Source organism: Acromyrmex echinatior, chromosome 5 (assembly GCF_024713525.1).
Source record: "Acromyrmex echinatior isolate Ae372 chromosome 5, ASM2471352v2, whole genome shotgun sequence".
NCBI classification, from domain to species: domain Eukaryota; kingdom Metazoa; phylum Arthropoda; class Insecta; order Hymenoptera; family Formicidae; genus Acromyrmex; species Acromyrmex echinatior.
In genome coordinates, this window is record NC_141856.1 from 1,700,746 (window position 1) to 1,715,594 (window position 14,849).

The following is a 14,849-nucleotide window of genomic DNA, read 5'->3' on the forward strand; positions in this document are numbered from 1 at the left end:
GTAGGTTTTACGCGATTAACTTTCTAGCGCGATTGTAGCCAGAGAAATATTGTATTAAGCAGTTCGTCGATAAGAGAATCAGGATTCGGTCTGATGATTTTATACTACAGAGGATAAGATTATGCCTGTAGCATTAGCGCTTTTTTCTACGCTCTAGCGCAGCCTTAGCACGATCCAGAGATCCAATTTCGCTGAGACCTGAATTGCTGGAAAGATTTCTGCGAATAATATTAGGTGTTGGAATTAATTCGTAGCGTTTTACAAGTGATGGGAAGTACTTTCATTAATGTATTTTTTAATGCTCATGTGAAATAAATAACATTCTTTCATTAAAAACGCTACGAATTAATTCCAACACCTAATAATATATAAATTATATTCATTTTTATCACATATCGTGACACATTCTAATGTATTAAATCAAGCACTGAGCATAAAAAGTACAAACACTACTCTATTCGATGAAATCAGAAGACTACAAAAGATTGAATAGTTTCGATTCAAATAACGGTAAGAACAAACCTGATACACACATGATTTATAAGAATTAATTTTATCTTTCGATTCATAGACCACATAGATTATAAGAAATTGATGATTAATTCGGTAAGAAATCTAAATCTGTCGTGATTATGGTGCTAATCTATTTTTTTGTAATCACTCGATATAGTAAATATAAGCCGTAATTATAACTCACAGTATAATTTTATTTTGCTTAGAATATATGTCATTGTATAATACAACCATGTGCAAAAGTATTAAGCATTTACAATTTTCTCGCATTTTATGAAATTTTAAGTATTTCGACGAAAAGTAATCTAAGAGAGATTTTCGACCACATTTTAAGGTGTAAGTGGGGCCTTAAATGCGTTCGAATCTTTTGTCTCAATATTTTGTTCTTAAATTACATAAAATTGAAGAATTATATCTTTGCAATATTTTTGTCTTACTTTAAAGCGCTACAGTTTGCAATGAAACATCAGCAAACAAAATTTAATATGAAAGTGACTGAAAGTAAACTTTCAAAGCTTCAAAATGCCTTCTAAATAATATTTATACGATAATTTTTCGCAAAAATATCGATTTTTTTCTATTATGTGAACAGGGTGTTTCCGTAATCTATACATCAATAAAGTCGGGTCTGCACATAGACATAAATATTTAAAAATATAATCATAAATATTTATTAATTATGAAGCAAATATTTTTGTCTTGAAATGTCTATAATTTTTTGTCTTTGTTTTATAATTACAAATATTTATATTTATATATTTTTTTTACACTAAATATGTATTAAATGTCATTTATGTTAGATTAAGTCAGATATCATTTGTATTAAATACATATTTTATATAATATTACTGAATTTTACACTATACCAGAATAAAATTCAATTTCTGAATACATAAATAATATATATGTTGACATAATAAATTTAAACGATGTTTAAGAGTATCAATTAAACATATATTTAAATATCATTTTTCCCATTAAGTGTACGGGAGTTACTCTAAGTCTTGTGGAATTGTGCGCTTAAGCCTTCATAATCCGGATTATTAATTAGAGTTGCTATATGATTAAGATGATCCTGTAGTCTAACCTCATGTTATGCAGCTGAATTTTTAATTTTTTCCTCGACAGTAAGTATACCAAAATCCGTGTGGAAGATTTCATTAGAAACAAGCCAGGGTGCATCTGCTATAGCTTGGAGGATTTTGGACTGAATACATAAATAATATTTATGTTGACATAATAAATTTAAACGATGTTTAAGAGTATCAATTAAACATATATTTAAATATCATTTTTTTAAGTACTTAAAAATTATTAAGGGGGCATGTACCTTTCTTGGCTCAAAAATAGTTCATTTTTTTTTCTTTCAAGAAAGAAAAGGCACATTAGGATCGAGTTTTTTTTATGTTAAAGAACATATTTTAGATTTATAAATCAAATTTTATTAAGGTAAAATAAGCCCCTCTTTATTCCTCTACAGTTCCGAAGTTGGTCGTGTTTGACGGGACACGCGGTAGTATGAATCGGTCCTTGGCCACTCATCTGAAATAAAAAATCCAAATAGCATCTTGAAGTTTATTAAATTTACTCGTATTTGATCCATACTTTTTTTAAATTTTGAATTTAAAACAAAATGGCGGACGTTCCAACTTTAGGTATCATTTCTCCTCTTGAGGAAAAGGTGCTGTTTTTTTGATTTTTATTTACGATTTGTGCATGATTTGCACTTCTCGGCCAATTTTTTACTCGGCTCCGCCTTCTGCTACTCTTCTCACCTCATTAACCTGGGCATAGTCTAAATGCGATATCTCTCAACGCTTATAGGATCGCATAACGCTCGTCGACGTGAAGTCCATCCGTTTTAGGCTATGTGCCTAAAACGCTGTAAATTTCATTCTATCTTTTTTTTCGTATTTTATATATTAGGTGTTGGAATTAATTCGTAGCGTTTTTTAATGAAAGAATGTTATTTATTTCACATGAGCATTAAAAAATACATTAATGAAAGTACTTCCCATCACTTGTAAAACGCTACGAATTAATTCCAACACCTAATAACTAAGAATGAAGCTACGTGCTCGATCTTATACGAGCCAAAAATTGATCGAGAATCGTATTGAGGTATGTTAAAACATTTCATGTGACATATTGCAGAATCCTTTCAAAATTGTTGCACCTGACATGTGAAAGGTTGAAACATTTCTGAAAATTTTAATTTTTCAATAACCAGTGCTGTATGGACTTACAGTTATTACTTATTTTATTAATTTTAGAGAAATTTTTGAGTATATTTCGTTCATCTTTTCACACATTGGCTGTATTCAATATATTTAAATTCAGTGAGAAACTAAAGAATAAAATCTATCATATTACAGAATTTTACAACAATTGCAAAATTGCTTTTTCTGCTGAACCACTGTTAAATTTCTGAACTGATGTTTTTTATGCTATCCAATCACTTTCAAATTTTTTATGTTTTACAGAATATATACGTAGATGTAAGAGGAAATGCCAATGTAAGCCAACATCAGTTCTTCGTGTGTAATTCAATGCATATATTAAAAATATGGTACAGACGTTTCGATCCCAGTATTGAATCTTTCTCTGTACATAAAATATAATGAAGTTTGGTATTAACCTAATGACAGTATAAGCAATTTTTATAATACTCTTTACAATTTTGCAATAATTAATTTTTTCATAAGCAAAAATGAATCTGAATAAAATGGAGTTCAAAACTGACATAGTAATACTACGTATACCTATTTTTTTTCTTTTTTAGGAATTATCTGAATAAAGTACCTACAAGTGAATGTATATAAGTCTAGAATCTTTTCACTTCATTATAAAACATTTTCATTGAATTATGTGCATATTCACTCCTCTACTAAAAAAAAATCATATCACAACGTTATATTATGAAATCATGAAATTAAAACACGTAAATCACCAATTGTTTCAAATCAGTACGTGATTTTTTAAAATAACGTAATTTGAAAAATCACATGATATTAAAAATAATTTTATCCATTATATGATTTTATAGTTGCCAAATTTTAAAGAATTGAATGATAGAAATGGAAGAAAACAAGAATATCATGTGACTTTTTAAATTACATAATTTTAAAGACTAACGTACTGATTTGGAACAATCTGTTGCACGATTTACATGTTTTAATTACATGATTTCATTATGCTACTGTGTGACGTGATTTTTTTCAGTAGAGATTACGCTGTTCTGCAAATTGCAAATATATAACGCGATAGTTTTTTTAACAGTTTTTTCATATATGCACTATTATTTTCAATTCCAATAAAGCCATTTAACACTCTAAAGCAACATTATAAAGATTAAGTTAGTTCATGATCTGTTTTATAGACAGGTGTGGCAGTTTACGCTGTACACTAATTTTAAATTTAAAATCGCATTATAAAAAAATTAAAAGAACAATATAAATAAAACTGATTTAAGAAATTACTAACATTAAAATGACGTAATATTATCAATAATACTAAAGTCACTATTATTTAAACTACGTAATTTGCAAAAGAAAATCGTAAAATTAAAAGTAACAAAAAAGGGTCTGTACTTATAAACAAAAGGTAGTATAAAAGAAGGGCAAAAAGTCAATAACGTATAAAAGAATTATAATTTAAACAGCTTATGGTTTGACGAAAATACACAAACAAAACTATCCTCTGAGAATTATTGTCTCATCGTTAAATAGCCCACTGTATAATTTGTCATTGTTTTTGCATAACATTATTACAGATTCTATATCAGAGATTCATAGTTTCATAAAAAACAGGTTTGACTTGATTAATAAACTTAAGAATATTTAGCTGGAATTAGATTCTCTTTCGATTTACTTGTGGTATCCCTATTTACTAATCCACCTATAGATTTGGCATCTGATAGTGTGGTTGTAAGGTGGGATGCTATATCTAAGAAGACTAAAATTCCTTTGGACGAGTTTTTGATAGCCTTCGTATGATTCGACGGTTTTTATTTTTAATAAAAAAATATACATGCAGATATTTGGGACTCCCATTCGCCTTTGTCACCCGTTGTTGCAAATATTATGCAGGACTCTGAAAAAATGGCTATTGGAATGCTGCCTGGTCGATTGCTATTTTACTATCGATACGTTGATATTATCTTAGCCGCTCCTTCTGAGAGAGTTTATGATAGTTTGGATATTTTTAATTCGTTACATATTAGATCGCAGTTCATCATGGAGATTGGCCTTGATGGAAAAATAAGTTTTTTAGATACGATGTTGATTATTGAAAAACGGAATCTCATTTTTGATACATACCGTAAAGCTTTTCCCGGCAGATTTCTTAATTTCCATTCACACCATTCACTTTGTCACAAAAGAAGTGTAATTTATGGAGTCATGAATAAGATTTTTTGTTTGTGTCATCCGAAATTCCAACAAAATAATTTAATTGACGTTATTAAGATTTTTTTACAGAATGGGTATCCGTTACGTTTTATTTTTTCGACTATTCATAATATAATAAAATAACACATTAATAAGATTAATAATTTGAATAAGAATAAGGATGACACTGAGAAGAGGTTTTTTAGGATTCCATATGTTAATACGATATCTGAAAGATTTATACTTATTGTTAATATGTTTAATTGTAAATTGGCTTTTACTATTCCTAACACATTGAGAAGTTTTGTAAGGAGAGGAAAGGATGATTTGGAACACGTTCAGAATCAAAATGTGATCTACGGAATATCTTGTGAGGATTGTGATGCCAGTTACGTTGGCCAAACTAAAAGACAATTAAAGACCAGATTGCATGAACATGTTTCTGATATCAATATAAGTTCAAAATCTGCATCAGTGATTTCCAACCATCGTATTGAGGAGAATCATAACTTTAAATGGGATAAAGTGGAAATATTAGATGTAGAGCCTTCATACAATAAAAGGTTGATATCTGAAATGGTCCATATTAAAAAACAGAAGCATGGGATTAATAGACGAAATGACATGGAGTCTTTGCCGGATTTGTATTCTGACATTATACATTCTCTTTCTCCTTTCTAACATCTTCTTTCCTTTTCCCCCTATTTTTCGGTTTTCCGTCCTCGATAATGTTTTTCTGCTTGACATTTCGTTTTTTGACATCGTGTACGTCAGATGCTCGTTACCTTTGCGAATTTGCTTATAATAACCCATTCAATTAAAAAGATTATTTTATTGTACCACGAAATGGACCACATTTTACATTTTTTTCTCGTTGTGTATTATTCTCTTAACAGATTTACTAAGGTATATTATCATATTATTAATTTTTATGTGATTAATATTAGTTCTTTTTAATTTCTTTGTTTACGGTTACTTTTCCAGAATTTTCTTATGACTTTATTATTTCTTCATAAAAATGACTCGCAGTGTATTACACAGAAAGAAGAAATTTTATGTTAAGGAATTGTAAGAATATTGTAAAATTATGTACGAATTTTTAATTTAGAACGATATTTATATTATTGTAAGATTGCATTGAAAATGACTCGATTGGAGTTGAAACGTTTGTTTTATTTTCTTTTATTTTAATTGTTTTGTATTAGTTTTGCTTATTTAAATTAAAATCGTAAAAATTTTATTTTTGTATTCGTAGAATTCATTTTAAGTTGATTTGATATAGAAACATGCCACAAATATACGAATTATAAGTTTGTACCTCTTTAATTAGCTAAAAAGATCATTATTTTATTAGCATTCATAAAGTACAGTAGTTACACTAAAACACGAACAGTTAGTTTATGAAAAATAAGGGATTATCGCTTTAGAAGACTTGTGTCAGTATCAGTTTCTCTTCATTCTTTCTTCTACATTTAAAATTGGCATATTACAAAGTCATAAGATATTGGTTTATTATTGACAAAAATGTTTTTTATTAGATTGCTCTTTATTCAAGATGTTATGTTCGAATGATGCAGTGCACGTAAAGTGAAGGGGCTCCGCCAGGACGAAGAAGTCGCGGGGAGGACGTTTTACACTATATAAATCCTCTAACTTCTATATATAAACTAGTCTTGGCCCAGTCGTCGAATCTTGCTGTTCAAAATTAATCTGCATTATACAAATCAAATATTCTCTAATAAAACATTACACTAACGTTTGCACGGACAAAGTTAATAAACAATGCATTTTTAATATATTACTCATTGGGATAAACGTGTCTTCTTTATCTCGGCGAAGAACATAATTCTAGATCTGCGCATTAATGAAATTCTTTACATGAGCAAAAAATTCTTTACACTTCATCCTATTGTATTTCTGAAATTGATCACTTCATAATCGATATCGATATAGACCACAGTTTGTATTAACGGGGAAGTAAAAGTGATTCTAATTTTTGGATTCAAAGTATGCATTATGTCGTTTATTTCGTATATCTGCCATTTCGCCACTTTATTCTGCGTTTCTGCACAATTTCGCAGTTCTAACGACAACAATATTATTCATTTATTACCCGCCTACGCCATTGCCTCGAGAGCTAGTCTTCTTGGTTCGGCAACATGTGCAACGGAATTACGAGCTTTCCTAGACGCTGTCGATCAACGGATACTGTGGGGTTTAAAAAGTAAGTACAATTCGTTCTTAATCATGATTAATTTTTGATACCTATCGGATCGATAAAGTAAATGCAAAATCAAGAAAGTCAATCACATGAACAATCTCGCATTTACTTCATGTTGAGTTGTTTCATTGTACCATTAGAGAATTAACTAAACTCCGAAACTAAATCGATTTGTTGTATAATTTTACCTTTGTTTATAAAATAAATAAATCAAAAGATTGTCAGTAATCATATCCCCAAATAACACATGAACGTCCATTGTACATTCACTGGACTTCCGATTCTGGACATTTTCTGTCCATAGGATGTACATTTGTAACAACTTTGTACGTCTATAGAATATCCAAAACATATTTAATTTCGAACCTATTATAGATGTGTTATTGATTTTGGATATCTTTTGTTTTTGAAAAGCTTGTTGCAATATTAATTACTGTATGATAATAAGTGTTTGTTGGAATATGCTATCATCCAATATATCCTCTGACAATATCTTATTAATTTTCTCCGCTTTCATCAAATGTGAGTTGGCCCAGTATTGCAGTAAGAGTCCAGATAGCCAAGAGTGATATAGCATATTGTGCAAACTAATGCATTGCATATGTTATTACATATGTGTATTTTAATAGAAACACATTGTAAAAGTAAAATCTAAATATGAACGTCTATTAAATGTTTTGAATATCCGTATAACCCCGATAAAAAATTTATTATGCATGAATATGTATAAATACGTATAAAAAAAAATATTTATAAACACATATAATTATATCATACATGAATTATGTCCATATGTATTCATACATTCTTTTTTCTTCTATAAAATTACTATTTAATGAAATAGAAATAATAATAGTAATGTGAAAACATAAAAAATAATTAACGTAACAATTTTCGCACTGTTTGTTTAAAAAAAAAACAAGTTTGAAAAATTTAAAAAGATTGCTCATACATAATTATGCATCATTTTATACATAATTATACATGTTTATAAATATTTATAATGTACAAATAGATTCCTACATTTGGAATAACGAATCTGTGGATAATGAGGATGAATAATACAATACACAGAAAACATAACAATATAATTAATTTCTTTGCATAACAATATCCTTAATCCAACCCAGGTTGGTGCACACCTGGCCGAATACGCTATAAGACTTGTCTTTTGTAATTAATAGTGATCTTGCTTTTAGCAATTAATAAAAGTTCTACTGATTAAGTAGCATTGAATAAGAAACACTATTTACTAGAACGTTGTTACATAATTATAATAACAATTGTGTATTTTTGTCTTCCAGCATTGGATTCTAGTGGCGAACTCAAATCAGGTTTCCTTTATGGAAATAATTTTTGGCTGGGCAGTCGTAGTCAATGCCTCGATATAATGAACAAGACTCCCATCGAGTTCGCAAGACAATACATGTTAAATAACACACGATACCGCGATCCGCAGGATGAGTTTCCACCTTTCCAACTGAATTATTTCGTTGCTTACATCAGACACAACAGTACTCTTCAGTATCACATCAATATGTTTGATGAAGTAATTTCTTTCTTTCTTTTGCGATTATCTAGACTGTCTAGAGTATACCACATTTTTAATCAATGGTTTCTTATTATAGATTTTAAATTTTGATTTCAAGTCCAATTTTTTTACATTATATGTCAGGCAATCCTAAATCGAACATTTCACGCACCTTTCTATATTACGATCTAAATAAATCTAATAAATCTTATTTATATAAGAAAAAATGTATTAAATTCCGGACTATAAACGCAATTAAAACTACTTTAGTAATCGCGAATTAAATTGATACGCAATTTAATAATTTGATGTTACTATTAAGCATCATATAAAGTAGTTAATATGTTGAAAATATTAATAAATTTATTGTGAAAAATATTACCTCAGCCCAGACTTGAACCCGGTTGTATTCCGTACGAGAGTCCTAAGCCATTAGCCCATCGAGGCATCTTTTTAATGTTATTCATGATTTTAACATTTGTCAAGGCCGTAGTCTTTGAAAGTTGTTACTTTTATTTTTATTTTTACTATAAATAAATCTTCTAAATCTTTCTAAATTTTATAACTTTTACCTGAAATATTTTTTTTTATAAAACTTATATTCTTCAGGTATTCAGGAGTTTCTTTCAGGTACTTTTTATATACATTGTATATAAAAAATTTCATATATATTTTAGGATCTGATTACGCTCGGCCTCTGTTTGCCCGCATCCTGTTCCACGAATAATATAAGTTTCATTCTAGAAGGAATATTTCGAGATAGAATTCTTTTAATCAATGATCTCTATTTCGTGGACTTCAATCTGATCCAGATAAAAAACTTAAAGGATAATCACCAATGGTTGTTAAATGGTGCAATACCTTTCATATGGTATGTCGAAAAACATAAAGACAAAAAAAATTAATTTTACCAATAAAATAATAATATAATTTTATTTTAATTAAATTTTTATGTCTCTTCCGAGAGTTTAAGAAAGCGATGAAAGAGATATCTGCAAATATTAATTTTATCATTTCAGTGTTGGTTTAGTGCTTACCTTTGCTTTGATGATAAGCGGTACAATATATGATATATTTATATATCAAAAATATTTAAAGGCAATGAATAAAACTGTTAGTAAGTATATGTCTAATTATAAAATTTTTTAAGCTTTTTCAGAGTATTCGTAATACTGCTTTTATTAAATTCCTCCTACTAAAAAAAAAAATCACGCTCACGTTTTACACACTAAACAGTTTTACTTTGGAAATTGGAAATTATTTTAATAAAATTCCGAAATACAAAGAAGATATTTTTTCTCTCGTACAATATTATTTATTCCTATTGTGCAATATCTTTTTTTCTAAATATTTGCTTGTTAATAGTTTTCATGTATTTGTCGGCAAACATCGTTCGCAATTTTTAATACACATTCCGAATTGTGATTTAGAAAACGCGGTCGAGATGCAAATAACAGATTTGTCATCTTCACGTGAGAAAAGTAGAATCGGGAATGTATTAATGTGTTTCTCCGTTTATACAAGTACAAAGATGATATTTAACACAAAATTGGGTACCGAAGAAATAACCGTCTTTCACGGTATAAGATTTTTGACCATGGTTTGTGTGATAATAATTCATAGCACATTTTTCTCGCTAGAATATTTAGGTAAGTATACTGACACCAAAATTGCAGAACTGATATTATGTATATCTGCTGATGTGTCGTTTTCCATGTATAATAAATGTTGTTTCATTTATGTAGATAATAAAATACAAACATTGAGATTCATCGAAAATCTCCTCATTCAAATGTTCAGCAACGGAACAGTATCGGTTGACACTTATTTCTTTTTAAGCGGATTTTTATTGGCTTACACGTATTTAAAGAATAAAATAGACAAGGAACAAATTAATCCGATTAAAGACAAGATAAACAAATACTTTGTCAACATAATGAAGAGATATATTCGGTACATTTCTAATGTTATCTTAAATTTACGCGAACATAAACAAAGACGACGCTGTAAGCATGACAGTATCAAATAACAGAAAATATATTTACAAATACAATTTAATAATGAGCCAAATAATAATAGCTTTCTCTATAGTTTCTAAATGTAGATATTTCTTTTAAGATTGACACCGGCTTATATAATGATGATAGGATTAGTGCAATTGAGCTCAGCTTGGTACGACAAGAATTCGCAATTCTACGTTGAGGAGAGACCACATGAAACTTGCGCAAAATACTGGTGGAGAAATGTCTTGTACATACATAATCTGTTTGGTTATAAAACGATGGTACAAACGCCAATTTAGGCTATGTTCCAAAATTTATTGCCAGGACTGAAAATCTATAGTGCCCGTTACGTAAACTATGGATTTTTAGTACCGACAGTAAATTTTGGAATACAGCTTTAATTATAACATCATTCTGGTACCACACACTCCAGAGAGACTCGTTATTCCGAGTTATATTGAGAGAAATTTTTTTGTAGTGCTTGGTTTGGAGTTGGTATCTATCCAACGATATGCAATTCTATATAATCGGTCTGGCACTTTTAATTCTGTCAACTGTGTAAGTTAAACGATCGTTGATTGATCGTGGAAAGTTACATATTTTCAACACATGCATCTGAATAAATAAAAACTATAAATTTCAGATATTTTTACGTGGCTGTTGTCATACTAAGTACAATTTTGATAGCCTCAGTTATCTTAAGCGGTTACATCTCATACATTTATGAATATGTTCCGACGTAAGTTACAGAGCATCTTATTAATTGCAAAAGTAATTTAGTAAATAAATACTTTTTTTATTATTACAGTTTGGATGAACAGTACAGACTTAAAGATGTCCTCTACTTCCCTCCATGGATTCGAATTGGTCCATATATTATTGGAATGATTACGGGTTACATTATAAGAAGATTTAACAAAAAAATAATCTTGAAAAAGGTAAAGTATACAATATTTATTTTTACATAAGAGAATTTGATGCAACCAATTGTTGGAATTACAGAGTATGTAAGCTACCGATTAATAAAATTCAGATGATAATTAGAAATAGTTATATCTAATTATGCAGATCGCATCAATTTCAAGTATCTATGTCTATAAATGGACTAATATCAGATTTTACAAAAATTTTAAACGTAACTAAGTTTAAATTATATTTGCAGTTATACACATACAAACACACCCACGCGTGCACGCGCGTGGTGTGTTGTGTATATATGTGTATATATATATATATATATATAATATATATATATATGTACATATATATATATATATTAGAGTAAATATATTATACATTAGGTGTACAACTTTGCTTCCAGTTTTTTTTCCGAAATTCGAGGCTTTATTATAAAAAACTGGTTGTACTGGTTACACTCGTTATGATTCAAAGTATTGTCCATCACTGGTCACTCTCCCATCTTCGGGCAGCGTACGAATTCCACGTCGAAAAAACTGGTCATCTTTAGAGGCGATTCACGAATCGATTCAATTTTTTACTTCTTCATAAGACTGGAAGTGCTGGTCAGCCAAGCCGTGTGCCATTGATCGAAACAAGTGATAGTTAGAGAGAGAAACGTCTGGAGAATACGGTGGGGTAGGACTTCCCATTTCAACGTTTCAAAGTATGTCTTGACCACTTTCGCAACATGGGGTCGAGCATTGTCATGCTGCAAAATCACTTTATCGTGTCTCTCGTTGTATTGCGGCCATTTGTCTTTCAATGTTCGGCTCAAACGCATCAATTGCGTTCAATACTGATCGCCTGTGATTGTTTCAGTCGGATTTAACAACTCATAATACATTACGTCGAGCTGGTCCTACCAAATATAGAGCATGACCTTGGAGCCGTCAATATTCGGTTTGGCTGTCGACGTGAAAACATGGCCGGAACTCCCCATGATTTTCTGTACTTGGGGTTATCGTAATGAACCCATTTTTCATCCCCAGTCAATGCGATTCAGAAATGCTTTCCGTCTTTGCCTTTCAAGCAGCTGTTCACAAACCAACAAACGCCGTTCAACATCTCTCGGCTTCAACTCGTACGGCACCCAATTTCCTTGCTTCTGAATCATTCATGAGGCGTTTTAAAATGGCTTGTTGAGTCACTCCCAATGATCGTGCTAATTCTTCTTGATTTTGACACGAGTCTTGATCAAGCAATGCCTCCAATTCTGCATCTTCGAAAACCTTCTCTCTTCCACCGCTATGCTGGTCTTCGACGTCAAAATCACCGTTCTTGAAGTGTTAAAACCACTCACGACACGTTCTTTTACTAATAGCGGCCTTACCATAAGTATATGAGAACATTAGATGAGCCTCAGCCGCAGATTTCTTCATATTGAAGCAGAAAATTAAAATCTCCCGCAAACGACGAGAATTTGGCTCATAAACTGACATTTTCAATCGAGAATAACTTTATGATGCAGACACAAATCGACTAATGTTTCTATGGGGTTATGTTGACAGATGCCTAAGTTTGTTGTATGACGGCTATGATCTATTTATTTCGACCACCACTTACGCTAAAGCCATCTATAGGAAAACGGCGGAAACAAAGTTGTACACCTAATATATTTATATTTTATATATGTATATATATATATATATATATACAATATATATAAACAATATACAATATTTTAAATAAAATATATAATTTTCAGAATATTGTAATTTTATGTTGGATTCTTGGTGCTGCTTGCAATATTTTGGTGTTATTTGGCCTTTACAAAAAACAAATATCCGTATATTCTGTCTGCTGCTATCTATGTTGCATTAAATAGAACAGTTTGGGCCATAGGCATAGCATGGATTGTAATAATGTGTTTTACTGAGCATGGAGGTTAGTTGATTTAATAATAGTATTAAATAGATAGAGAATAAGCAGAATATTCTGACTTAAGAACTTTTAAAAATAAAGATTACTAGAAAGGAAAGGCTACGAGACAAAACATGTTAAGTGCTAATGACTAATCTATATTTAATATTTATCAGTTGATATAAACATTAAATCATACAAATGTGTCAACTTCTTCATCAGATCCTTGGTGTAAAACATAATGATTAAACTAATTGAAAGTAACAATAAAAATAAATATAAAAGAGTTGCAATCGGATGCGTTACGACCACTTTTGATGTCCTACGCTGGAATTTGCTTTTACTTCCCATCACATGGTTTTCTGAGTCTCTGAATCACCAACTGAGTCTCTGATCCACCACTAACGACAATTAATTAAGAACTAAAAAGAAAAAGGAATTTCCATAACACCAATTTGCATAACACAGAGATACGAATACAATAAATTTCATTTGTTTTTGTATTAATATTTTGACGCAACGAACTATATTATACTACTGTACTATTATTTTTTCTGGCTTGATTTTTGAAAATATTCTGATTACGTTATCAGTATGTTTACGTAATTTCAATAGTTACGCAATCAAAACTAATTATATAATCAAAACTACTAAACTCGCCAATTATTTTTCAATTGATATCATAGCTAAATCGCATAACCACGTTTCGCGTCATTTCTCAGATAATACTTTATTATTTTCAATTTTAAAAAAGATGCCTTTGCAGTTGCCACAGACATTGAAGCAATTAATAAAATCTGTAACCCTACTGCTAAATTTGAAAAGATTTCCAGAAAATCACTGTTAACTAATTCATTTAAAAATCTTACCTTACCAATTAAGGTAGAGCTTTATATTTACAAGAGTAACGCTGGCTATTATAATTTTGTTCCCCTCCAAATTTTACGTTCTACTCTGGAGCGTATCTGCTCAGTGGCTCGTCACGCCTCCGGTCGCAATATAAATCGGTTACATATATTAGATAATTTAAGCGTAACATGATATCATTAATATTAAATGTTCGTAAATTCGTGTTCTCTTTCGATGGAAGAATTAAGAAAATATTGAACGAGATCATTAAAATTAAAAATTGATTTACATATGTAGCATAAATTGTAAATGGTAATAGATCTTATTTTCCACTGCAATCTTCATTTGAAATAACATCTAACAAAAATCCTTTAACATACTTGCTCAATAAATCCACCCTGACTTTTGCAGTAATCATTATGTACACTCTATAAGTTCCTCTATCCACATAATTGCAATCGGTTCACAATTTTCCTTGTGGTACATTCTTTTTAAATTATTGTCTGATAAATTAGTTATTTCAA

At 30.0% G+C, this 14,849-nt stretch overlaps 1 protein-coding gene across 1 annotated transcript; it reads left to right on the forward strand.

Annotated features, from left to right (window-relative positions):
- The first annotated feature begins 2,573 nt into the window (after positions 1 to 2,573).
- On the forward strand, positions 2,574 to 13,911 carry LOC105146262 (nose resistant to fluoxetine protein 6-like). The gene is given in 12 exon segments (XM_087406456.1): positions 2,574 to 7,125; positions 8,427 to 8,671; positions 9,331 to 9,524; positions 9,673 to 9,785; positions 10,063 to 10,302; positions 10,399 to 10,606; positions 10,772 to 10,937; positions 11,135 to 11,214; positions 11,300 to 11,395; positions 11,465 to 11,594; positions 13,322 to 13,402; positions 13,404 to 13,911. Coding segments are annotated over 12 exon segments (1,863 nt in total). The 5' UTR covers positions 2,574 to 6,917; the 3' UTR covers positions 13,506 to 13,911.
- The last annotated feature ends 938 nt before the right edge of the window (positions 13,912 to 14,849 follow it).